General features: G+C 40.9%; 1 protein-coding gene across 2 annotated transcripts; it reads right to left on the bottom strand.

Annotated features, from left to right (window-relative positions):
• Positions 1–2,181: 2,181 nt before the first annotated feature.
• Positions 2,182–17,039, bottom strand: LOC140077779 (telomerase protein component 1-like). Of its 2 annotated transcripts, none has more exons than XM_072125373.1 (15): positions 16,894–17,039; positions 15,845–16,018; positions 15,574–15,775; positions 13,934–14,258; positions 9,635–9,753; positions 9,286–9,523; positions 9,100–9,208; positions 8,078–8,214; positions 6,347–6,550; positions 5,870–6,082; positions 5,575–5,775; positions 5,041–5,262; positions 4,848–4,943; positions 2,889–2,977; positions 2,182–2,395 (listed from the first exon to the last, which is right to left on the bottom strand). In XM_072125373.1, the coding sequence occupies exons 3-15, from the start codon at positions 15,717–15,719 to the stop codon at positions 2,275–2,277; spliced, it is 2,220 nt and encodes a 739-aa protein (XP_071981474.1). In that variant the 5' UTR covers positions 15,720–15,775; positions 15,845–16,018; positions 16,894–17,039; the 3' UTR covers positions 2,182–2,274. The 2 variants fall into 2 exon arrangements, with proteins under 2 accessions (XP_071981474.1, XP_071981389.1); XM_072125288.1 differs by having other exon boundaries at positions 15,574–15,758.
• Between the last annotated feature and the right edge of the window lie 9,631 nt (positions 17,040–26,670).

Below are 26,670 nucleotides of genomic sequence, written 5' to 3'. Positions count from 1 at the left end.
GGTGGAGCAACTCGCGTGCCGCGGGCCGAACTTCCGGTCACGTGGGCCGGGCTTCCGGTCCCGCGGCCGTGAGCCCTCACTGGCTCTTCCTACAACAGTCCGTGCTCATAAGCACGAGACGCTTGGACACAGGTCCCTTTTGGCTCCCACCTAAGCGCCTAAATACTACCTTGAAAGTAAGTACTAACCTCTGGCCCTCTTAGAATACTTGTTAAGCCTGTTTCCAATGTCTACCTAGGGTTACTCTTCCTCCTACACATGATAAACACCTTCCTTCTCCTACCAGGCATATTCTACATAACATCTTTCTAGATAACATCTTCTTATTTCCTACCCTCTGCTATTACCATATTTATCAAACAGTGACAACGTACCTTCTGGCTAAAACATTCCACCTCTTGTATATATTCTAATTACATAAATTTGTATACTTTCTACTAACAGATATTCCTCACTCATTTAGAATAACTTGTTACAGAGGATTTTTTTTTTTTAAATTTTTTTGTCCTAAGGAATAGTTCGATATATACCAATGTAACTAGATACCATTATACTAATTATACTCTACTCTTTACATTAGTTACAGATCATGCTTGACAAAGGTCGACTCAGACCGAAACGTCGCTGAAAGAATTATTTGGATCTGTTATCATTTTATATGATCTTCTTGTGATCTTTATGGTGGAGCTATATACAACATGATATGAATTAAAAGAAATCATTAAATTCACAAAGGATGTGTGCTACGTGTTTCTCTACATCATACCTGATGACATCATCAACACTGTGCCATTATCAAAACAAAGGGGAAATCAGCTTACCCATGTGTTAGGCTCACTGCTGACTGCCTGAGCAGGTGCCAATCCTGCCTGTATTTGCAGTCTTTTATGCCATAAACAGGCTGTATACAATGAATCTGTGGCCCATGAAGTGTACAGAGAACCTTAGTCAAACATTTTAAAACGTACTTGATAATCGATAAATGATAGCAAATTGCTATTTGGTTACCTTTTTACCCTACCTCAACATTGCTCAACATTGCTCCAGACATTTATCACAATGTTCAGCTGTTTATACTGTGTAAAGGCCATGTCTAGTTACCGCAAAGCTCTCCTATACACCACAGCAATTCCTGAAAGTGATTCTGTTATTACAAGAGACGTTTAGATTTATATTGACTGACTGGCTACAACTGAAATCGACTGTTAGCTACTTGGAGAATATTGTTTGAAATATCAAATTATATAATATTTCCAAAAATAGACATGTGATTAGTTTACATTCAAATATCTAGGGCAGCTTTTTAGAAGATAATATGTTTTGAGCTATTAATAGTATGATGACATATTCTTCTGAAAAATTAAGAGAGATCCAGCAAATGTTGCTTTATCCTGGAAATACTGTACATGGAATAAGATAATTTAGTTATTATTGATATTCCTTTACACATGCATCCAGTACTGATATCTCTTTAGTTCACACAGTAGACTGACAATGCTAATTTTCCCAAGAGGCTTATGGACAAAAAAAATATTAATATAGTATTTATTTTTTCAAATTATCATAAAGATAAGTTACACAACTGATCCCAACTGGAAATCTCTAATGGACATGGAATTTGCATGTTTTACAAGAATTCACACCCTAGTGTCTACATGAAGCTTCTAAGGCAGTGATGGCGAACCTTTTGGAGACCGAGTGCCCAAACTACAACCAAAATCCACTTATTTACCGTGAAGCGCCAACACGACATTTTAAGCAGTAACTTATTGCTACCTGTTCTTCTACATCTTTCAATCATATCGGCCGTCTGAGGCCACCAATACAGTTGAAAGAAGGAGGGCAAATTCAGATTCTTATTGTTGCTTCTCTCGAGGGTCTCATTCTGGAGAGGAAGAATTGTGGGTCCAGCAAGATGGCCTCCAAAGATACTGCAGCCCAGTCCACACCTTCTCACTTTTCCTGCCGTTCCAAACAGCCAATGAAATGTTGCTTTAAAATAGTGCTGAGAGAAGCATAACTTTAGTTGCCTGGGACTGCAAGAAGTTTGCTGTATTTCATCCTATTTGGTAAACTCTGTCCTGGGGTGATGGTCTGAGTGCCCACAGAAATGGCTCTGAGTGCCACCTCTGGCACCCGTGCCATAGGTCGCCACCACTGTTCTAAGGAAATCATCTTCAATAGCTAGAATCGTTAATAAATAGACTACTACTTTACTAATTATGTATGTATCTAGAATTTATACAGTACATACAATTTATATACACACAAAAGTTACATTTTAAAAGCAATGCATGTTTCATGGAAGCCACACATGTGACAAAGAAGAGCAGGGGATGCTGGTGGATGCCCAAGGATAGGTGACTTGCAAATGAGACATTCAGTTGTGCCAATCCTAAAAATATAGAAAATTGGTAAAGATCTTTAAAGAATGCTAATAACTTCAAGAAGTTGGCTACCTACATCATTTTGTTAACCACTGGGTTTTAAGAGAAATTAGTTGTCAATCACTAATTCAGCCTATAATATTGCCCAGTGCTGTTTGATTATACCATGTTCCCTTGTTTGGTCTGTTTTCTTTGCTGGATCCATGTCCATAAGATTCCTACTAATAGAGGGACAGGGGAGCACAGTGTTTTAATGATGGAGGCTAAGGGATGTATCAGGTCACTATTTCTTCCATGGGAAGTCACCTTATGGGTGGCGCTTTCATGTCTCCAACACAGAAGTAAGACAAAACAAAAGTATGGCTTGCATGGATTTAAATAAGAGGCACAGGACATCATTACAGGATGAGACATACAGGAAGCCTATTTATCTTACAATCCTTGTGTTTAATTGTAGAAGAAGGTGCCCAACCCCTTTAATGCTGGATTTTATTTCATTACCTGGAATGCTGAGGACATAAGAAAGCCTCTCTCCCCATTATGGCAACATGCACTCCACACAGGACACAGCTCTGCTTGTTCACAAACAACTGTTTATAAAGAGGAAAAATATATTTGGAATACATAGAATACAGATAAACTTTCTTTGGAAATTGTTCATTGCATTCAAAATACTTTCTAGATCTCACTTTTTCTCTTTGAAAGCATATCTAAAATAATAATTAGAAATTGATCCTCCAGCTCAAAACTAAATTCGACTATACATGTGAAAACTATAGTCAACACATTGCACCAAGCACGCTTTTTTAGAAATGACCCTGTCTCTGTAGTTATTGTCTCTGACTCCATTTTCACAAAATGACCAATGCAGTCTAGACCTGGGTTACCAGTCTAAGTTACAGCCTTCCATATGTCTACTGCCTTTAGATGAATCAATAGAATTGTCCGTTCTAAATGCACATCACCTCAAACACTGCTCTTCTCTCTGCATCCAGAGCCCCATTAAAGAGACATGCAGTGGAAGTGCAACATGCCCCACCGGGGCCTAGCCTTTTCTTGGGGCCTGGAGGCAGCCAGGGCCCAGAATACCGGAGTGCCTGGCGATTGAGACCTAGGGCACGCTGTGGTTACAGTGCTTGGTATGGGGACTGGAGGGCTGTCCTACAGCCTGGCCGGTCTCCAGCAGGTGTTGTGTGCAAGAAATAAGGACGGAGAGGCTGATGTACTGGTTCTCCCTGGGGCAACCCCTGAGTGTCTGTAAGATAGGTCCCTAGGTAATAGATGGGGAAGCCCGTGGTGGTAGACAGTCGTATCCTGGGATCAGACTGAGGCAACGTTGTGCAAATCAACTCTCGGTTCTTTATTGAACAACAGGAAGCAGGCAACAATATTAAACAGTCAACAGCAGATTCTGGTACTGGAGTCGCCATGGAGAGGGGTCCTCAGGAGTAGTGCTCCAGCCTGGTGGTAGATGCAGCTCTTGATTAGAGTCTCAGGATGGTGGTCCTGTGATTGGTTCTGTGTAAGTACTGAAGGTGTACTGAATACTGTCTCCCTGTACACTCACAGGCTCCTGTAGTCTGGACTGGACCTAGTGGTAAAGAGCATGTGCTCAAAGACAAGACCATGTGATCCTCCCTGCCCAGGGGTTTTATCCTCTTGGTCAGGTGGTAGCACCTCTCCAATCATTGGTCAATAACTTACCCCCTCTATTGTCTGTTTAGGCAAAATCTACAGCTGCTTATTACCTGAGATCTCCCTGCATAATCTCTTGAGTTCATCAGTCTCACTAGATGGATCCTGAAAGGTAGAGGGTCTTATTCACAACTATTCCTTTGCCTATACATTGGCAGGGGTGTTGCAGAATCCACCGACTGGGAGGACACATCAGTAATGACAATGCCTTAGACTATTTTGAGGAGATGTTTAAGACTGCAATGGCATTTTGAGTAGTAGGAGACAGGGAACAAATATTCTAAAAGCAGGCAGCATCATTTCTAAGAAAGATATAAAGTTTGCTGGGTATACAAATTTGAATTAGTAAAGGAATTTGCAAATCATATAGAAAGCTAGAGACAAATTTATGGGGAGATGTATAGATATAAATATGAAGCAGACAGCACATCAGTGTCTGAATAAAACAAAAGGTGCTTAAAGGAAATCTACCACCAAAATCCAGCATGAGAAACCAGGGGCACTTATTCATAGATCCAGGCACCGTGACTGCAGTAATAAGGGGCTACTTACGTCATAGAAGTATCAGTAAGCCCTCCTGTGTGCAGTTCAAGGGATGTAGAAGACTGGCCAAGCCCGCAATACAGGCAGGAATAGGATCTGCTCCATAATTTGTGACCTGGTCAGTTGGCTCTTGCACATAGGAAACTATGGAGCTGTATGCTACACACGAAATAAGACAACAGTTGTTTGCATGAGGGCAAAATGTGTATATATTGTAGTTACCTGACCAAATGCTCCAGTTTTCATTGAACACATGCCACAAATCATTGCTTGTGACCTGGGGAAACCATTCCTGCATACATTAGTGCAACGTAGGCCCTGCAGAACACACATGGTTGAATAAGCATACAGCTCATAAAAGCAACAACTATAAGAGATACAGATTTGGCCACAAAATGAAGCAATGTCTTTATACCTTTAAGTACTGTGCTCTGGTGTGAGCCTGAATGGTGCGAGCTCGAGGATCTGTTCTCAAGAAGTTAACCAGGCGACTGTTTATCATGGCTTCCTGTAGGAGTCTTGGCAGCTGGTACACCACTGTGGAAGTGTCAGTGCAATTGTACTCATAGTAATCGGCAAGGCTTATTAAATATACATGGTGAGAGTTTTTAGGGCTGAGCAGACATTGATCCACTGCCTAAAATCAGAGAAAAATGTGACACTCATAGGAAAAGATAATCGATGGCTTAGTCTTCTTCTATTAACAAATAGGTGACACATAGATGAATATGTTTGTACCAAGCAAAAGTTTGAAACACCATGGAAATTAAAATGCTTCAAACTACCTCTGTCATCAGTCTTCCCTCATTAACAGTATACCAAGCCAGTGACTTTGCTGTGTTACTAAAGTGGTATGGGGTTCTTTCTTTCCAGTTTCAAATGACATAAAAAACAGTGGATGAAACCCTACAAAATATCTTGCACTTAACTTCACATAGAGCCATGTTACCTTTGCTACACTACCATGAAAGAAACTTAGCGTGTCTCTCCCTCTATAGTCACGGCCTACTCGAAGAAGACTGCTCAAAGTTCTACGAAGCGAGGCCCAGTGCATGGTGGGTATTTCGGAAACACCTTCTAGAGACGACATAGCTCCCTTTAAGTCTTGTTCAGCTATACCCTCCTGACAGCAATGGAGCAGACAAAGTATCTAAAAATAAAAAGACCATAATGGTTTAGCATTGCTTTGTCAGACCAAAGGTCTTAGAATCAAACCAAATATGACCATTACAATTCCTTGTCACCTTTTCCACTCGATTACTGTCATCTTCCTGGACCAGCCTCTGAATGATACTTTCCAGCAGACCCTGGAGTGTGTCTGCTAATTCTACAATCTTTTTGGTGAGCATCTCAAAAACTCCATAAACACGAAGTTCCTCACAGGCAAGGGATATCCATAATGGGTTTGTGGAGGACGATTTCTGCAGAAGTTCATGAAGTTGTTCAGAACTCAGTATCTGTATGAGGCAAGATAGACAGTGGACAGAGCAAGTAAAACAAGAATGAATTCCAAAAATAAAAAAAAACTTTTTTCAGGCATAATAGCAGTAAGCAATAGAATACATACAGTTATATCTGACCTATTGTCCCAACATCACTACTTTCTGATTGGCACGGAGAAATACTTGTCTATAGTCGGCAATGTTATGGTAATACCATCGCAGTTTTTCACTCTCTCAGTTGTCAGTTGATGGTACTATATAATGCACCATTGCTATCACCTTGCAATAGCGGGATAAATATTGGACTGCAAGGCTCTGTGCTGCATCCAAAGACAGAAGATCCAAATCCAGAATGTTTGATGATGGCAGGTTGTGGAGTGCAGAGCCAGGGGTACACGTGATGACACACTTGTAAGAAAGAGGAAGAAATCCTTCAGTGCTCAGCCAAGAGGACAGGTCCATGACATCAGCTGGAGATAAAAGCTGTAAAAATACACAATTGTACATAACAAATTAATATCTTGCATAAAGGATCTAAATGGCTACAACATCTTCAGTCCCTTTAATGATGTTGCTGATCTATCAATAGGATAGACCCTTAATATTGGATCAGTTGGGATTCTGACACTTGCGACCCCCATCAATCAACTGATTTCAGCAGCCCATGGTGCCGAAATAACAGAGAAGGGAGACAAAAGTAACTAATCACTTAAATGGGAGCCATATATTTAAAAGGTAGAAAAACACCCTTTGTAGCTGTTGTAAGAAAGTATGATCAATGATATATAGAGTAGGGCCGCATCTATCATGAGGAAAGATGAAAATCTTGCTTAAGGCGGCAGGTGGCAGCTTCCTAAGGGGGGCGGCAGTGCCCAGGTGAACCACCTCAGGGAGATCCACAGCACGCACTTTTATAACCAGTGCTGCCATACCACAAGAAGAAGTTTGCTTGCTGGAGAGCAGGGGAGCGTCCTGACTACTAGTATCTTGGCATTACAACAGACATGATAATGCTGCTGTACAGGAGATCCATCTCTTCCCTGCCAAACCCAGTGCAGGAGAAGCCGGTGGCTGATACAGTATGTAGCAGTGTAAGTTCCATGCAAGATATTATCAGCTCTTGTCACGTTACACTGGTATCCTCTGTTTGCACACCCAGAAAAGCAGATGACTGACCCTGGAGAAAGGCATACTAGACGCTCAAGGTATGTGAGGACTTGCTGCACTTACTAGAGTATTAATCTGTCCATTACATGCAGAATCCCAGCATTAATATATAACCCCCCCCCCTCCCTGGTGTAGTGGCCGACATGTTCATGGTTTCAAAAAGACTATCTGCATAAATAACAATGCACATGCTGAGCTGTAGCAGCTACACTATGGGGGACATAAATCATTGACAGTTTTTTATCCTTTTTTTCCTCTTATATATATGGAAGAGTAGAGCATTTACAGTTGGCAATGTGATATTCACACCCAGCTCTTATTAACAACTGTCACTTAAAACTTTTGGTTCTATGGCACACGTCTCCTTAACCTTTTTTAGCATACACAGCTATATTTTCAATGGCCCGATTATGAGCAGACTCCCCAAACAGTCTGTTTTATTGTCATCTGCCCTCATCACTTTATGTGCAAATGTGCTTTTTTTGCAGGTTGCCGAAAGGTGGGAAAGGATGAACATTTGAAAATGTTTGCCTTATATTATCACATATAAACACCTGTGACCCAGAACCTGTCCAAACAGATGCACAGAACATGTAAAACACATATTAATGAATAACATTTTTATTTTACACTGTCCCTCCCCTATTTATACCTATATATTGGCATCTAACTTAAGTTCCTTCGAACTATAGGAGGTTCAGTAATCACACTGCTAATACAAAGGCACACATATTTACACAAACAAGTGTTTGTGGGGGCAACAAAAAAGCTAGAATTAGTCCTGATATAGACATATTACTTGTTTTTGTGTACAGTAGGGCTGGGAGCAACCCATATTTTCACCTGATTTATGGCATCTATAAATATATAAGTGGTCATGTCGTTGAGTTGGGCAGATGTTTTCAGGACATTCTGCAGTATGTCTTTCATCTCTTCATTTCTCCAACAATTTCTCAGTTTCATCACAAAATCTTCTCGCTCTGGAGAAAAGATATCACAGAGGGGAACATCAGCCATTTACTGACTTCAAGAGCACCATTTTCATTCAGCCTTTGTTTTGTTGTCTAACATAATTCAGATTGGCTGGATAATGGAGTATTTTGTATGATGATGTATTTTTATTAAATTAATTTACACAAAGTGACGTGTTATTACACTGTGCAGCCTCGCCCTCTGGTTCTGTTTCTATGTCATTAAATACAGGAGCATGTGTCAAAATTTCCTCTATTTAAAGGGGAATTCCCGTGTAAATAACACATTCTCTAATTCACTGTTATTAACAAAAATACAGCATTTCACAAATATAATCCACCATGTCTCTATCAGAAATGGCATACACAATTTCAGTTGCCCCTAGACACGACCCTGTAACTTATAACTTAGGGTCGGGAAAGCCATCTTGGATTTCTGTGTGACGGTTGTGGTACTGAATTTCTCTCTCTATGATCTGATCTGTATCATCTCTCTCTTTATATGTGTCAGATACTAGTACAATGTTCATAAAGTAAATTAAAGTGTATATAAACCTACACCCTGATAATCTAATCACACTGTCGGCACACAGCACTAGATGGATGATAATGTATCTGCTTAGAGAGTCCCCGCCCACAATTTTGCACTGGCCATCACTGAGTGATAGGAGCAGCAATAAAACTGAGTAAAATTGTGAAGTAAAGGGTAAAAAATTATCTTTATCGTGTAAACATCACTAGGTGATTGAAATTTGAGAATTTTCTTTCATGGGAAAACCCCTTTAAAAGCTTTTTTTGTAATCCTGCTGTATAATACTTTTAATTGCACTGGGGAAATGTGTATGATTTGTTTTTTTTTCTTTGGACACATACATAGTCATATAAAAAACATACCTGGTCCATCTGGAATGAGGAAGCAGCAAAGACGCATCACTATGTTGGAAAGCTGAACAGATGAAGGACAGCAGCCAACAAAATGATAAAATTCCCTGCTTTTAGGAACCTGCGTAAAGAACCAAAAGAATGTTGATTTATTACAGCAGCTTCTTAAATAGCTAAGGATGGCAAACAGTAACTTACCTGGTGTGCTCTGGATATACAAGCAGCCATTAAAGACGATTTGCCTCTCCCAGGCTCTGAGACTATCTGGTACACAGGAACCCTCCAATCAGGTGAGTCATTATTGTCAAGTATAATGGGATTCACTTGATCCATGTTTAGGAACTCTAGGATCCTCTTTACCTCAAGGTCCCGACCAAGGAACAGTTGCTGCTTTTGATGGAGAAAGATTTGATGTTGAACTAATTCTGTCTCTTCCCTACAAAGAAAGTCATTGTGAGCATTACTGCAAGCAAGATATAATAAACATTACAACCTTCTCCAATTCTATATTTTACTAAGACTATTTCAGCACACTCATTCATCTTACCAAGGAATCTCTCCCTCATGCATTACAGCTTCTGAACGTTCTGGGAATGTTAGTAGAATTTTCTTTTTAAGAAATTCTACAATCCATGAGGAAAACTCAGGGGGGAAACCCAGTTTTACCTAAAAGCATAAAATAAATAAGACATAATCTGCTTTTCACATTGCTTATTCCTCCATCATCAGAAGCTACACAATAGAAAAAATTACTTTCCAAATATAATAAGTAAATCATAGTATATATAACATAACCTTAATATGAAGTGAACTATAAAACGGTCTGATGTTAAAGGACATCTACCACCAGGATGAAGGATTGTATGCTTGTGTGTGCTCCGTGAGGCAGGATCTACTCTTCTTTTAGCTTCTTACACCCTGGTTTTTACAGAAAAAGTCTTTTTATAGCCAGAGGAGACACACACCAGTATGTCAGGGTGCTTAAGTTACTGTCCTTCATCCTGGTGGTAGATGTCATTTAAACAAGTAAAGAGAAGAGAAATCAATCAATTTTTTTTTTTTTACCAGTTTGGGTAAACGCAACTATTTGATTAGCTAGTTTCTATTGGGAAGATTGTATTCTAAAATCTCCTAGAATAGCAAATAAGAGGGATATGTATGCTGTAATGCATCGGATGATGGCTAAGAAATAATTTTGACTACTTAGGTTTAAGATAAGTGGTGCTATAAATTTTCCATTAGGTGCTGTGTATTTGAATGCATGTATACAGCGTTAGTGTAGAGAGCTGAATGAGAGTGAGAATAATGAGAGTGCGGGATGTGGTATTTCACATTTATGCACAGTATTATACTCGGCACATTTAACAAAAACTAAAACAAACACAAACTACAATAGCAATAGGGATGCTCAGTAACCTAACAATACTGAAGGAGCTGGTAAAGACTATAGCTAGTATTACAGCTGAGTGGGTTAAGCTGAGGTCCTTAATTATGTTACCAGGACTGGGTGACCCCTTTTTACAACCTAATGGGAATAACTTGATAAATAAATAGAATTACTGTTCCCAAGCTTCCTAAGCTTCTCATTCCCAAAAAATGGGTGGATCCCTGACCCCTCCCTGTTGGCTCAACAAGCTAGATATAATTTATCCTGTGGAAGAACATCTGGAAACTGAGATCCAACAATCAATTTCTTCTTATCTGTGGGCCCTGGCTTCATCCTGGATCTCACCATAGTCCTGCAACCACCTCCCCCAATAGGTGTGTAGGTTACTAGTCAACCTCCCTTACGTATGCCATGGTCTTTTGTCTGACTCTGGGCAGGATACCCTCTCCCCTCTTCCTACCTCTCCTGCCATTAGAGAACTTATGTTATGTACATTGTATTCATTTAAATTCCATGAAATGCAGATAAAAAAATCAAATGTGGTGGAGTCCACAAAAATGTAGTTGGACCATTTTCTTATAACTATATTTGTAGACCCAAATGACTGGTCCCTTTTTTGTTTTAGTTCAGTGTAATTGCGAAGATACAACTTTTTTTTTTTAATATACACTCACCGGCCACTTTATTAGGTACACCATGCTAGTAACGGGTTGGACCCCCTTTTGCCTTCAGAACTGCCTCAATTCAACAAGGTGCTGGAAGCATTCCTCAGAGATTTTGGTCCATATTGACATGATGGCATCACACAGTTGCCGCAGATTTGTCGGCTGCACATCCATGATGCGAATCTCCCGTTCCACCACATCCCAAAGATGCTCTATTGGATTGAGATCTGGTGACTGTGGAGGCCATTTGAGTACAGTGACCTCATTGTCATGTTCAAGAAACCAGTCTGAGATGATTCCAGCTTTATGACATGGCGCATTATCCTGCTGAAAGTAGCCATCAGATGTTGGGTACATTGTGGTCATAAAGGGATGGACATGGTCAGCAACAATACTCAGGTAGGCTGTGGCGTTGCAATGAAGCTCAATTGGTACCAAGGGGCCCAAAGAGTGCCAAGAAAATATTCCCCACACCATGACACCACCACCACCAGCCTGAACCGTTGATACAAGGCAGGATGGATCCATGCTTTCAGACCCTACCATCCGAATGTCGCAGCAGGAATCGAAACTCATCAGACCAGGCAATGTTTTTCCAATCTTCTACTGTCCAATTTCGATGAGCTTGTGCAAATTGTAGCCTCAGTTTCCTGTTCTTAGCTGAAAGGAGTGGCACCCGGTGTGGTCTTCTGCTGCTGTAGCCCATCTGCCTCAAAGTTCGACGTACTGTGCGTTCAGAGATGCTCTTCTGCCTACCTTGGTTGTAACGGGTGGCGATTTGAGTCACTGTTGCCTTTCTATCAGCTCGAACCAGTCTGCCCATTCTCCTCTGACCTCTGGCATCAAAAAGGCATTTCCGCCCACAGAACTGCCGCTCACTGGATGTTTTTTCTTTTTCGGACCATTCTCTGTAAACCCTAGAGATGGTTGTGCGTGAAAATCCCAGTGGATCAGCAGTTTCTGAAATACTCAGACTAGCCCTTCTGGCACCAACAACCATGCCACGTTCAAAGGCACTCAAATCACCTTTCTTCCCCATACTGATGCTCAGTTTGAACTGCAGGAGATTGTCTTGACCATGTCTACATGCCTAAATGCACTGAGTTGCCGCCATGTGATTGACTGATTAGAAATTAAGTGTTAACGAGCAGTTGGACAGGTGTATCTAATAAAGTGGCCGGTGAGTGTAGTTTTGTCATGTCTTTATACTTTTTAAAAAATATCTAAAAAACCTTCAAAAATGATTTGTGAGACCATACCCTGACTCAACTTATTATATTTTGGTGTATGGAGATGTGAAAGGTGTAAATTTTTGCAGGATTAGCTTTCGCTTTCATTGATACCATTTGGGCAGAGGTACTACATCTTGATCAATTTTAGCTCTAATGTTTTAGGTGGCAAAATGGTAAAAACCAGTGAAGTTGGATGTTTTCTCTGTTGTGGTGCGCACTATATGGGATCATTTTTTATGTTGATTGGGCATTTTGGGACACTCTTAGGGTGTTTGATTGCTTATACATTATACTGCAGTAGAACTGTATTTAATTCTAATGTTAATATACTAATTCCAGTAAACAAGTGTCTGCTGCATAATATAGTAGTCACCTGCTCTGTATGGATATGGGCACATGAGTCCTCTCCAAACTACTTTAAAGGGGTATTCTCATCTGGGCATTCACATTCAGTTTCATTAATCTGCCGTATGTAAACATTTCTTCAATTAGATGTTATTAAAAAAAATGTTCCTGTGTGAAGATAATTTCTCATAAATGTAGTCATGTTGTCCCTTAGAAACGAGATAGCTTCCTCGGATATGGCCACCTCTGCTGGAGTGATTGCACAAAGAAACAAAAGGTTATTGTATATAAAATGTCCGGGAGTGACTACATGTAAGCCGTCCTGTGGTAATGAACGCTGAATCCTGGTGGTCCGGCAGGACTCTATAGTACATGTCTGCCCACTGCTGCCAGAGTGTGACGTGGTCGTATCCGAGGAAGCTATCTCATTTCTAATGGACAACATGACTACATTTATGAGAAATTATCTTCACACAGGAACATTTTTTTTTTTGATTGAAGAAATGTTTACATATGGCAAATGAATTTAATTAAATGTAAATGCCCAGATGGGAATACCCCTTTAATGACAATGTAACATAATAGTAAATAACTTGTGGTAATGGGGAATCTGTCATGAGGATTTAGGACCTTTTATGTCGAACACTGATATGGTCACACTGCTGTGATTCTTAGAGGTTCAGTATTCTGTAAAAAAGGACTTCTTGACCTAAGGAGTGACGTTGAATGTGTGATAACTGCGTGTGCTCCCATTTTCTGGATGATTATACAAGTATAGCTATGAGTAAATTGAACCGTGAGATTTCTAGTTAGATTGTCTGTAATAGTCTCTTGGTTCTTATTTTTATCAATATCAAAGACTCTGAGATTATTACATACAACCAACTATTTGCATTGGGGGTACACTATCCAAAGAGCCTTCAGAGACCATAGGATTAACCCACTAGACACCGTGACTGCAGAGCTAATCTGCCATAAAAGTCCCTGCATAAACATCATAAACATCAATCCTTACATTATCATCACCCCATGAATTTGTGGGAAAAAAAAAAGAAAGTATGGCTTTGAAGGAGATATACAAATGAATGTTTTACCAGTAACCCATTATTTAAAAACTAGTCTCAAAACTGCACTCAAACTCAAACTCCTAATGGCTAAATCATCTGTCCCTTTTAAAAGCCATTAGACAACTGATGAATGAGCAGTTTCTTTCTTACCTTCCCTGGTGCAGCAGAGGAGTCACTGGAGAGTATCTGGCATCTGTAGTTTAGTATTTGGTCTTCAGGAAAGTGGTGACATACATGCTCTTTGAGCGACTGCATGAACAAAGCCTTGTGACCTTTGTCTTTATATCTTGGAATATCCTCCGGGGGCAACTGAAGCATAAAAGATGGATCTCGAAGACAAAATGCAGCATTGGGATTGTGGTTTCTATAAGCTCCATGCAATATTTCTGTTCCTGTGACAGACATTCCATTGATCCAATCATAAACATCAACCATTTCTTTAGGTACCTCAGCTGCATCTGGTATCCAACCAGCACTTAGGGAAAAAAATAATTTTTATTCCTAAATTCAATGATTTACAATAGGACTAGTCACACAATGTAGGAGAAATACTATAAATGTCTAACTGTAAGATAGTATAAAGTTAGACTATAGAGTCATATCATCAGTATCAGTTGCTGAGATAAATATGGAACAGTATATCAGTTTAGTCCATTTTTGCACCTCCAATTAGTTGGCTTAGTTTACACCTAAAAGTTGCATAATAGATTTGACGCACAAAATGGCAACTTTTCTCACTCCCACTTACTTGAATCCATGCCCCTTTAAAATAAGTTGAGTAAATGTCTAAAATCTAATATATATATATATACTAAGTTGAATCTGTACCGTCATGTTTATTATCACAAAATTTTGCACAGCCACTCCCTGTGACTCAAGGAACATCGTAGATTAGGTTTTGAACTGAAATTTTCACCCACAGCTTTCCAAATACACTTATTAACCACCATATACAGGAACCATTGACTGTTGGTTGCTGTCCCAGTTACCAACCACTCACAGCTCAGCTTCTATTTTTCCACAGGTCATTAATATGAGCTCTGAGCTGTGATTGGTTACTATAGGCAATGAGTATCTTATGTGTGAGGTAATATGAATAGAGATAGAGTGACAGAAACAAAGAGAGACAGACAGAAAGAGGGAAGGAGGGGGAGAAAGAGGTAGATAGACGGACAGACAAAAAGAGGGAGAGACAGAGAGAGACAGACAGAAAGAGGGAGAGACAGACAGAGGGAGAGATGGACATACAGAGAGAAACACAGGCAGACAGACAGAGAAAGAAAGAGATAGGGAGAAAGAAAGAAAGAAAGAAAGAAAGAAAGAAAGAAAGAAAGAAAGAAAGAAAGAAAGAAAGAAAGAAAGAAAGAAAGAAAGAAAGAAAGAAAGAAAGAAAGAGAGAGGGAGAGACAGACAGACAGAGAGACTGACAAAGAGACAAACAGAGAAAGAGATAACTAGTACTTTATATACATATTTACTGGAGCTCTTGGCCTATTCCAACTGAGCAATGCTACTACTATTATATGTACCTGCATTATCAGAATGCATAGAGATTTGTGTACAGGGCTTTTGGTATATCTTGTTTCTTATCTTTTCTTAGTTTTAACTGGTTTTATTATTTGTAATAATATTTTGTAACACCCCACTCAATATATCAAACAGTTTTTGAATGCACATTAGGTCAGAATACTGGCACATTTTTCTACAGTGGCATTATTTAATACTGATTCACGTGCATAAAAATTGTTATAACAGCATTTATAGACCTGTTGGACCTTAAAAAAATTTACCGTTCTCCTAAAAGCACCACCATAAGAGGCATTCCAAAGGTGTCCTGGTGACATCGATCCAGTTCACCAAGGCAAGTGGCAAAAATCTTTCCTGAAGGTGTGTCCTTTGGGATTCCCCATCTTAAATCACATTCAACCAAGCACATGCTGTGGGCTTCACACCATTCCCTGAGTTCTGGAAACACCTGTAATGTGAACAAACCTAAAAAACTGAGTTATTGTATTTACTATTATCATATCACCTAAATACATACTGTTCTTATGTGCTTACCTGCTTCACCAGCACCTCTCTCTCTGAGTGGAAGTCATCAAATGTGGATGAGACAAAGACTCTTATGGTGATCCAACCAGAAGATCTATATTTGGACGAGGGATCATGTGGTCTTTCAACAGGAGGTAAGTTATCAATCTCATTCCACATCTGGGATAAATCGACAGCTGAGTACTGACAACAGATGGAAATCTTTTGAAATACACCTATGGTCAAATTTTTGGCTAAACAAAACTAACTTTAAGTGGGTTGTCATGTCTCTGAATAAATTATTAATACCTAATAGGTGTGGGCCCCAACTCTGGAATCCCCATTTACCTAGAAAATGAAAGTCTATTGACCTGTAACTTGTTGCTTTAACGGAGCAGCAGTCAGTATAACAAAAACAGAAAAAAGCGTCTTCCTTTCACCTTTTGTTCCCCTGAGAGATGCTACACATACATTATTTATAGTGGTAACTCTGCAGTACATAGCCTAGGTGGTTACTGATGTTTCTGAATACAGGACAGTCAATTACAGTGAAGAAGGCAGGAACAAGAGATACATGTTTTGCCCGTAAACAATGCAAAACACGTTTCTGATAGCGAGTGTTTAGGTATGAATTAACACAATTCAATGCAGCATGTGAACACAGCTTCAAGAGATTGCTCATAAAGAGATTTTGACAACAGGAAAATCAATTTAAGAACCAATTGGAACCAGTTCAGAATCAGTTCTCAGCCCATTTCCAACATTTGCAAAAATGTGATCTGAAAACCTGATTTGCACAAAAAGTCATTTTTGTAGCTTTTCCCAAGTAGTAATATATGCCACATGTAAATGGTTGTAATCACAAATACAGTTTGTCTATGAAATGCTGCCTGCAGGGGATCAAGTAGATTAATTGTCCTCAAACAGTTGGCCAACTATCCTGCTATGTCAGCCACGTTTTACAGTCAAACACTGAAAAGACCAAAAGATTTCATGCAAGTGCTGAACTTACAGAAGTGGCAGTGGACATGGAAGAATTACTTGTCTGCACTGATGGACAATAACATTAACTTTTTTACCTTCACGTTTTCATGTCTGTCACCTCTTTTCTGTCTCTTCATTGTGCTTCCTAGAACCCCCATAGATTTTAACAGAGGATCTGCAAAATATTCAACACCAGGAGTAAACCAATGTCAGTTGTATGTCTATAGCATTTGCTGGGTAACAAGACACCATGCATCAAGTGTACAATGTATGTATCCAGGGAACCAGCATACCTGTTTTACAAAGGCAAATAAATGATCTTTTTAAAGGGACATTACAACTATAATGGCCTTACCTACCTTTGTTGTAGCGTTATACACAGAATATTGTTTGAAACTATTAGAAATTGCATACTAGACAGAGTTTGTCTTTTCAAATCTCTTTTTATTGGATGTTTGCATTTTTTAAGATAACAACAAAACATATAACATACATTTTACTATGTTTGTACAGGGAATATATAGATTTGTCACATGATGAGGGCAGATGAGGGCAGATTAGGAAACATGGTGTGTGCAGAAGGGGGGTAGAGGAGAGATTTAGCAGGGGATAAAAGATGACTATGTAAATAATGGGGTGAATAGTGAAGTGAGATCTCTTGAAGGAGACCTTAGGATGTCAAGCTACAGGTGCCATGTTTTCAGGAATTTAGGATAATTGTGGTTGCTTAGATGCAAATTTCCTCCAAGCGGCACAACTGGGACATTTTATTTATCCATTTACCCATTACCCAAAAATTTTACTGCCAAAATCATGAGGTTTAGGCATATAATTCGCTCACTGAGGGGAGTTGTGTTTAGGCATAGGCTGTGGCAAATAGATTCAACAGATTCCCAAAAAGGGTGTATATCCAGGCAGGTCCACCAAATATGTGTAAGGGTCCTTTGCTCTTCTGGCATCTCCACCATAAGTCCGCTATGTTAGTGTCATACTTGTCTGACACCACAGGGGTTTTGTACCAGCTGCTCACTAATTTATATCTAGTCTCCTGCAGAGTTATATATCTGGAGCGACCCAAGCCATGTTTAACAATCATTCCTTGCTTTTTCTCCAAGAACAAGCAGTTCATTTTACTTTCGAATGGTTGCAGAAAACTTGGTTGGGAGAAGATTTGTAAAGTGAAGATACCACCTTGTCAATTGGAGAGGTTGAGGATATCAGTTTCTCAAACCAGGTGAGACATGTAGGGAGTCTCCCTGTTGGGGCATAGACTTGAAATTTCTTACCAATTACGAATGCGTAATACAGTGTACACGTGAGTGTGGAAACCATACCCTAAGTCAGTGGTGGCGAACCTATGGCACGGGTGCTAGAGGTGGCACTTGGATCCCTTTCTGTGGGCACCCAGGCCTTCATCCCAATTTAGAGTTTGCCAGATAGGACTCAAGGCTTTCCCCTGTGATCCAATACAGTCCAGGACATGCCATGCTCAGTGCTATTTTAAAGCAGCATCCTTGGCTGCCAGGACTACATGAGGAGTGGTAAGGTGTGGATAGAGATGGATTTGGAGCTCCTGCTCTGGGTTACCTGATCCTTCCTCTGCAGTGGACCCTACCGGGAAGCTACAGTCTACTGTTCTCCATCATCTTTCAATTGTATTGGTGAACTCCAATATTGGAGGGCGCCAATACAATTAAAACCTGTGATACACCAGGGTCCAATAAGTTACTGCTTAAATTGTCATGTGGGCACTTCGCGATATATAAGTGGGTTTTGTTTGTAGCTTGGGCACTCTGTCTCCAAAAGGTTTGCCATCACTGCCCTAAGTTATGCTAGAGATGACAGGGCACCATCTTCTAGAGCAGTGATGGCTAACCTTTTAGCGGCCGAGTGCAACCCAAAACCCCCCTTATTTATTGCAAGGGGCCAAACAAAAATTAAAGTAGTAACTTATTGCTCCCTGTTCCTCAACAATGTTAGATCATATTGGCCTCCTGAGGACAAGTTGGGAAATTTGCATCATTTTAGCTTCTTTCCAGTGTCCCTCAGTACTCAGAGAATCGTGGGGCCAGCAGAGGTCCTCCAAAGATAATTCTGCCCTGTCTACACAGGGCAGAAATCAGTCACTGAAGAGTTGTACGGGGAACTATTTGCAGATTTTGGGCACATGGGGTATAACTTGACAGGCACAACTCTGTGATGCACATGTATAAGAAGAAACAGCATCCCTCTGCAGCCACGCTCACAAGAAGAATCCTTTCTCCGGAATTCAGAGGGTAGATCTTGAAGGTAAGTATCCCCTTGATGCACGTAACCATAATGAGGGTTTTTTGGCGCTGGGACGACCCAAATTGTTGTTTTTTCGAAATTCTTTGCTGTGTGAACACGGTCCAGCCTTCAGCTCTCCAGGCAGTGCCACCTGGAGAGCTGAAGGCTGGACCGTGTTCACACAGCAAAGAATTTCGAAAAAACAACAATTTGGGTCGTCCCAGCGCCAAAAAAACTCTCATTATCTTTACGTGCATCCAACGGACACTATGTATGTTGTTGTATTTGATTTTTTTATTTGTCTCATTATATTGTTTTTTTTAATTTTTACATTTGTCACAAAATGTTTTTGGGCACACATGATCTTCTAAGGACCAATTGGTCTTGATAAATTTCTTAGTGGTATTTATACAATAGGGGTGATTGAAGTCATTTTGCGCCAAAACAACACGTCTAAATGAAAATTTTTGCAAATCAGTTATTATGAATTTAGTTTAGTATTGTGAAAACTAGTCTAAATTTGCTGAAAGCAGGGTTTATTATAAATTGGCTTTGCACTGTCCTATGTTCATTTGGCGCAATGGAAAGTCACAAAACTGCATTTGTACCAGAACTGCACCAAAACACCACCAAACAGACAACAAAAACCTAGTGATAAATTAGGTTTTAGATGAAGGTCTTTTGTGGCAATTTATTACTTGGCCAATCTAGTTCGCCTTTTAATAAATGATAATGTCAGGGAGAACTATACCTCCTAAATGATTGGGGCTAGTCATGGTATTATAGGAAATCCTATGGCCTGTTCCCTTCAAGACAAATTTAAGAAACAGTCGTCTAATAGTATGAAAAAAGTGCAGTGGCAGGTAAATAGGTAGTACATGCATTATGTAATCTTAGAATCTCATCAAAATGATGATCGTGCCTATCTTCCAATCCAGGAGATAAATGGTGTCTTCCATTCTTTGATTGTGTTTGTAATGGAATCCAGTAGGGTGGTGTAATTTAGAGAAAACCAGCGGTCTGGATGTGCAGAGATCAGAACACATAGATAAGTTATAGCGCTATCAGACCTTACAACAATACAAAGGGGGTGGAGGTTGCTACTCTTTCAATGGTTGCTGTGGGACATTACAAATTTAAGGCACATGATTTGGAGGTATTAATCTTGGAATTCTAGCAATTTTTTTGCTAATGCTGGGAAGAAATCTTCAGGATTTGTAGAGGGGTGTGGTGGCCGGTCGTTCCTGTCCCATGCCTGCATTCTTTTGCAAAACCAGAAAACTTTCCTTTGCTGGTCTTTATGCAAAACTATGCCACTGGCCTTGAGTCTGGGTAGTGAACAAAATAAATTGAGCCAAGTGTCTCAAATGAAGGGAAAGAAATGCACAGGCAGAATGTTGGCTTGCTGTAAGTAGACAGTTGGTTGTGAAGATATTGTTGAGGGTGAAAGTAATGGAAAGTTATGGAAAGGTGCAAAGTTGAACATGAAGGCTGGTAGCTTTTTGTTGTATCTGAACACCTTAAAGAACCGTGAGTTAAGAAACTTGTTCAGAAAAGGCAGTGGCTTGTGGGAGAAGTGATTTTAAATGAACATGTGTAAAAAGGTGTTTCAGTATCCCTTGTATTACTTTTGGAGCTTGTAGTCCAGTATCTCAAAACGCAGACAGTGCAGCCTTGGAGTGTAGAGGACAGTGGGGGCTGTATTGCTCCTTATTGAGACCACAGCAGGGAGGATTCTGCTTGTGATGTAAGAATGCAGTGTGCCCTGCTCATGCCACCTAATGACACTCTAAGACAGTGTAGATGTCTCCCCTGCCCTCCATATTGAACTTAACAACAGAGCTAGATTCTAAGCGAAGACAAGCCCCCAACCCTATGTACGTCTAAGTGTACCTGGCAAGACTTGGAGACTATGAGTAGCATGTGGGGAATGTGAGACCTAGTCAAAGAGAAGATAAAACCACAACTAGCAGAATACTTGCGTAACTATCTCCCTGAAGACGGTCACTTTTGTTGAACCGTTGCAGTCTGGCCAGCACTTTATAGATAGCATGGATGCTGGACTGAAGACAGGTTAAGAGAGAACCCCATGAGATAAAGCAAAGACCAAATCAGTCACTGAACAGTTGTACGGGGAACTATTTGCAGATTTTGGGCACATGGGGTATAACTTGACCAATGACCAACATAAAGTGCATTTTTCCAGCAGTTTTGTTAATGGGTTGTTACCAAAGTTAAGTTTGGACTAGAGACTTCTCTGCCAGGTTGGCCAACAGAGTGACAGATAGTCAGAAGGACAGAGATCAGGCTTAGCAGACCACTGCCAAAGTGAGACTGACAGCAGTTACGGAAGCACCGGCAGCCAGACTCAACGGGCGTGCTTCAACTGTGCGGAGGAGCGACTGGACACACTGTAGAAAACAGAGATGGCCCCAACAGGGCAGGACAAAGGGTGTCGTAACGGATGAGGACGTCAGCAAGCACACCCTCCCAAAGACAGAGTTTGTTCCTTTTGTTGTAAAACTGATGTGGGACTTTTACCAGTCAGCCCGGTGATGGTAAACTTTGTACCCGAGAAAAAGCCTCCCAAACTGAGAAAGTACCCCTTGATCCCCACCCAACAAGATGCTGTCAATGCCCAGATACAAGACCTCTTAAAGGCAGGGGTGATTTTCTCTTGCTCTTTCTAATTGCCTTATAATAATAAACTACACCAGAGGAGGATACAACTTCATTTTTATTAAGTATGTTATATCAGCACATACATTGTACAACAAAGGTAGTGAAATATATAGGCCGTCATGGTGGACTAATGGATACAGAATTACCTGTGAGTACTAATTCACTATTTCCATGTCGTCACAACCCGGAGATTTACAAAATAATCAGCCAAGTTAGGGTAGGGCTACGGTCTGTAGCACCTTTATACCAAAGGACTGGTCCTGGGAGCCAGGCAAGTCTAAGATATAATGCTTTGTAAAGGTTGAAGGGGAAGATGTTGCGGCCATGCAGATTTGTTCCAGTGAGGCGTCCCTTCTCTCTGCTAAAGAGGCTGACATGGCACGCATGGAATGTGCTTTTATGTAGGGAGGAACTGATTTCCCCTGTTTCATATAACAAAATGCAATAGCAGATCGCAGCCATCTTGCGATGGTTGTCTTGGACGCCTTCTTCTTCTTGTACTTTCCCAAAATTGAACAAAGAGGTTGTGGTCAATGCACCAAGGTCTTGTGACCTGCATATATTGTAATACTGCCCGTCTTATATACGATAAATGCCATTCCATCTCCCTGCCCGATGAAGAGGATCCTGCACAGAAGGACGACAAGATGATCTCATGGTCTGTGTGGAAGCTGGAGACCACCTTGGGGGTGAAACTTGGATCTAAAGTAAGAACAATTCTATCAGCTAAGATCCTCATAGATGACTCTTTAATAGATGTAGACTGAATCTCTCCTAATCTTCTAGCCGAAGTGACTGCTACCAGTAAAGACATTTTGAAGGTTACGTCTCTGATGTTGGCGTTCTCTATAGTCTCAAACGGAGCCTTGGATAGGGCGTAAAACATGGTAGTGAGATCTAAGGTTGGTACCCGCCTGAGGATTTGGGGCCTAATCTTGGAGGCAGCAGCTATAAATCTTTGGAACCACCTGTGGTCAGCGAGGGGATGGACAAAGAAGGTGCTGAGAGTGGACACCAGTACCTTTAAGGTACTTGTTGAAAGTCCAAGTTGCAGACCTGCTCGCAAGAAGTCCAAAACCCAAAAGATATTGGGATTAGCTTGAGAAGGTGAATTGTCTTTACAAAATGTTCCAAACTTTTTCCAAATATTATGGTACATAGAAAACGTAATTATGGCCTCTTTAGAAAGTCCCTGAGAATACAGGAAGTCGGCCTCAGCATCCAGGCTGAAAGTTGTAGTCTCCCTGGATCTGGATAGAAGAGTCCTTGATGCAGAAGGTCCTCCTGTACTGGCAGAATTGTCTTTTGGAGAGCCATGGATGTCAGAAACTGGTACCAGCTCTTCTTGGGCCAATGAGGACATATAGGTATCACCCTAGCCCTCTCCTGGAGAATTTTTCTTTGAACCCTTGCTACTGGGGTAATAGGGAAGAAGGCGTACAAGAAGGGCTTGTCCCATACATGGCTGAACGTGTCTGCATATTCTTTCTGTTCTCCTGTTTCTAGTGAGTAGAAAAGACGGCACTTTGAGTTCTTCCTTGAGGTCCACTTCTGGAGAACCCCAGATACTGGTTATGTGGCCCCATCAAAGGTATTCTTTCGCCCCTTTCCTCAACCTGGAGGAGAGAGGCACCTCTCTTATTCTGACCACTGTAGGACAGGAAGACACTGGCGGGAGGATGCAGGAGGGGCCTTTTAAACTCTCTTCTTCCTATTCCGACAAAGGTCATCCTCCAGGGTGGGCTGTCATGCGTAGTAGTAGGTAGTCTATACATTGAAAGGAGGTGTGTGGAGCCGAATAAAATCACTTTAGATGTAGGATGGGTGGTTATCCTGACATCTCTCAGGGTTGTTTCGATAATGGTCAGTGTGGAGTTTTTTTTTAGTGTTTTAGCATTGAGAGTTTATTTTTGGGAAGAGGAGTCTAGCAGTCTATTGTGGCATTTAAGTATGACCCTACTATACATAGCATTTCACTCAGGGTGGCTGCTGATTCATGGGCTCTACATGGGGTAAGCCAGGTAGATCTGAGATGTTGGTGACTTGTAGCCAACAGGTAAGTTGTCAGGTCATCACAGAGAGGGATAAGATTATCTGGTCTCCGAATAAGCTGTAAAGAGTTCTTGAACATAAAAGAGTGGCCAATCAGAAAAAGCCACCTATAGGAGATTTGGCAGGCTCTGAGGACATCAGTCACCAGCCATATTAAACGCCACTTTTTGAGAGTTTCCAGGGATACATTGTGAAAGACTTAGGTTCTCCATGAGTTAATGCTGCCCTTTCCCTGACCTCCTTTAGGATAGCACTCCATGGGCCGAGTTTAGCAATTTACTGATGACATCTCAAGGGGGTTCCCCTTCCCTTGGTTTAGGATGTAAAGCCCTATGAGGTCTCTCCATCACTAACAGAGGTGCTTGGTCTGTAGGTAGAAGTGAGCATCACTGTAGGTAGTACCGTCTCAGGGACTCCCTTCAAGCAAAGGTTATTTCTCCTGCCTCTGTTGTCTTGATCTTCTATATACAATAAAAGGCTATATAGGTGAGCTTGATAATTGTGTAGACCAGCAGCTGTAGCTTTGCCAAAGGCAATGTGTTTGTTCCAGTTGGTCCACTCTGGAGCCAATCGGACGAACATCACATTTTATATCTGAAAGCTCATCCATAACTGGGGAAGTGCTTTTCTAAGATTTTTTTTTTTGGGAAACACAGGAAGGTCTAGAAGCAGACTCTTCATTGGATGTATCTTTTGGGGTGAACAAAAGGCGGCAGGTCACTATGGTGTCGCTGATGAAGAAAATGGGACATTTTCTTCAAGAACTTCTCCATCTCCCCCTGCAACGACTTCATCAGTGGAGATAAGTTTTCTTGTTTTCACCCTTTAACCATTTCAAATTAGGATGGTCAGCTGTAAATATATATCAATACGGCAAATTGTAGGATATGTCACTGCTGCCCTATTCATGCTGTTTCTTAGAACGCCATTTTGACAATTGTAGTCAATCAAGAAAAACAGAACAGAACAGCTGTTTTAAGAGGAGCCCGCTACCCTGATGTTTGCATCCAGTTTAAAATCATAACTCACGAGTAGGGATAATATCCTATTGTGATCTTGTTGCCCTGAGGCGGCATTTCCTCAAGTTGTCCGATGGTCTCGCAGCTAGCTCCTGTGTTGTTCCTGCCATGACATGCCATGACCAACTGAGCATGCTTTTTATACATTCATCTTTGTGAGTATTCTGATTGAAAACAAACATTTTTAGAAGAAGTTCGAAACCTATTGCCTAATTGCGATTCTTTTTCTCATCCTGAGAAACAAGGCAGCGAGGATGGAAAGAAAGTGGAACTAGGGGTTGAGAGGCTGGGTTTCCCAGCCAGAAGATCCAGGAATAACACCGCCTCAGGACAACAAAGGAAACGCCGCCTCAGGACAACAAAATCACAGTAGGATATTATCCCTACTCATGAGTTACGTACTGTGTCTCTCCTCAAATATTTTGCCATCAGGTAAAAAAGGAGGACATAGAAGCAGAGGAACACATTTATTTGTTGTGTGGACTTTATGGTTTTGTCGGACTTTGCCATTTTGTTCCCCTTGCGCCGTCTTTCTTTTGTTGGAGTACTTGGAGATATAGGAGAAATCTTTTGTTGTTTTTTCATGTTGGTGGTTTACTGCTCTACTAGATCTCTTAATTTTCCCATTATGCCCCTTTTAGAGGCATCTGTCCAGTAATTCCAAGGCCTGGAGTAAGGTAGTAATGTCTGTGGTGGCTAAGATACAGCCCAGCTTAGAGCACTGTCCCTTTTTAAAAGTTTTGTTATTGTCCAGAGCTGATATGCTGGTGAAAAAAGGGGACTTCCCAGGGAGCAGGAGCTTACCGTTTGTGGTGCCCTGGGGTATAATGCTCTTACCCAGGCTGATGAAGGGCCGAGTCCTGGCTGCTTGCTGGCGAATCCAGTAGGGGGAGCGCAAGATGGTGCCGGCTACCACTGTTGTCTTGTAGATCAGATGTGTCCAGGGGCCTTCACACAAACAAGGGCTTCTACTTGGACTCCCAGCTGATATATCCACGCTCTGGTGGGCTGAGGGAGGGTATCGGGCTATAAACACACATTGCAGCTGGCTGAAAGTTCACCAAAGGTGGCGGGAGGCCTGTACTCAAGGCCCCGGCTTCCTGTTTACGTAGGCCGCAATCAATGCATTATGGCACCCAAAAAGTAAAAAATATTGCTTGATTGAGGCACTTCGGTGCAGAGGGGCCCCTCAGGAGTTTTTTTGAGGCTGTGTAAGCCTTGGGGAAGTTGGATTCAATATGGTTTAGATGGGTAGATCACAAGCGGGTCACCTGCATATCTCTCAATTAGCTACACACTCGACTAGACAACAGAGTTTCATCCAAGGAGATTATAGATATTTTTCTGCCATATTTGACATAATGTAATGTAATTAGTATGTACAATATATGTACAATATATCAAGAGCGCGCAGTGCGATCAGTGGCCAGAAAATCTTTTTAGCAGCAGAGAAAAAAGGAATACAGAATATAGAACTTCTGTTAAAACAGGCCATATATTTTGCCAACAAACAAGCCAGACACCCACACATTCATGTGAAACAGACTAGTTGAGGTTGCCGCTCAAAAATAGGGGAACTAGATTACTCAACTGCACAGTTGGTGCTCATGAAAGACAAAGATTTTTGTTATTTTAGGATCTTTTAAAAAAAAACAGCCAAAAAAAACTATAGCATTTGTCCAAATGCACTGGCCTTTACAACATCTACCAAGCACAGTACAGTGACTTTATTGCAGCAAAGGCCTACAGCTGATGTGTGGGGGTGCCAGAATGGTTATCAATATTTAATTCCTTCAATTTGTATGCTTTCAACCAAATCATTGCACTCTTGAGGCACTAAATGTAAGTTAA

The sequence above is a fragment of the Engystomops pustulosus genome, chromosome 1 (genome assembly GCF_040894005.1).
Source record: "Engystomops pustulosus chromosome 1, aEngPut4.maternal, whole genome shotgun sequence".
Taxonomy (NCBI): domain Eukaryota; kingdom Metazoa; phylum Chordata; class Amphibia; order Anura; family Leptodactylidae; genus Engystomops; species Engystomops pustulosus.
The sequence above is the reverse complement of the archived record's forward strand: the minus strand, read 5'-3'. Positions and strand labels throughout refer to the sequence as shown.

What these genes read in the sequence shown, in the direction of transcription:
- LOC140077779 (XM_072125288.1), bottom strand. Translation starts at nt 16,956, where the DNA reads ATGGGGGTTCTAGGAAGCACAATGAAGAGACAGAAAAGAGGTGACAGA. An exon ending in CCTCTGCTGCACCAGGGAAG is followed by an intron (nt 9,754 to 13,933) that starts GTAAGAAAGAAA and finishes TTATGCTTTTAG; the next exon opens with GTAAAACTGGGTTTCCCCCC. An exon ending in CATGAGGGAGAGATTCCTTG is followed by an intron (nt 9,524 to 9,634) that starts GTAAGATGAATG and finishes CTTTCTTTGTAG; the next exon opens with GGAAGAGACAGAATTAGTTC.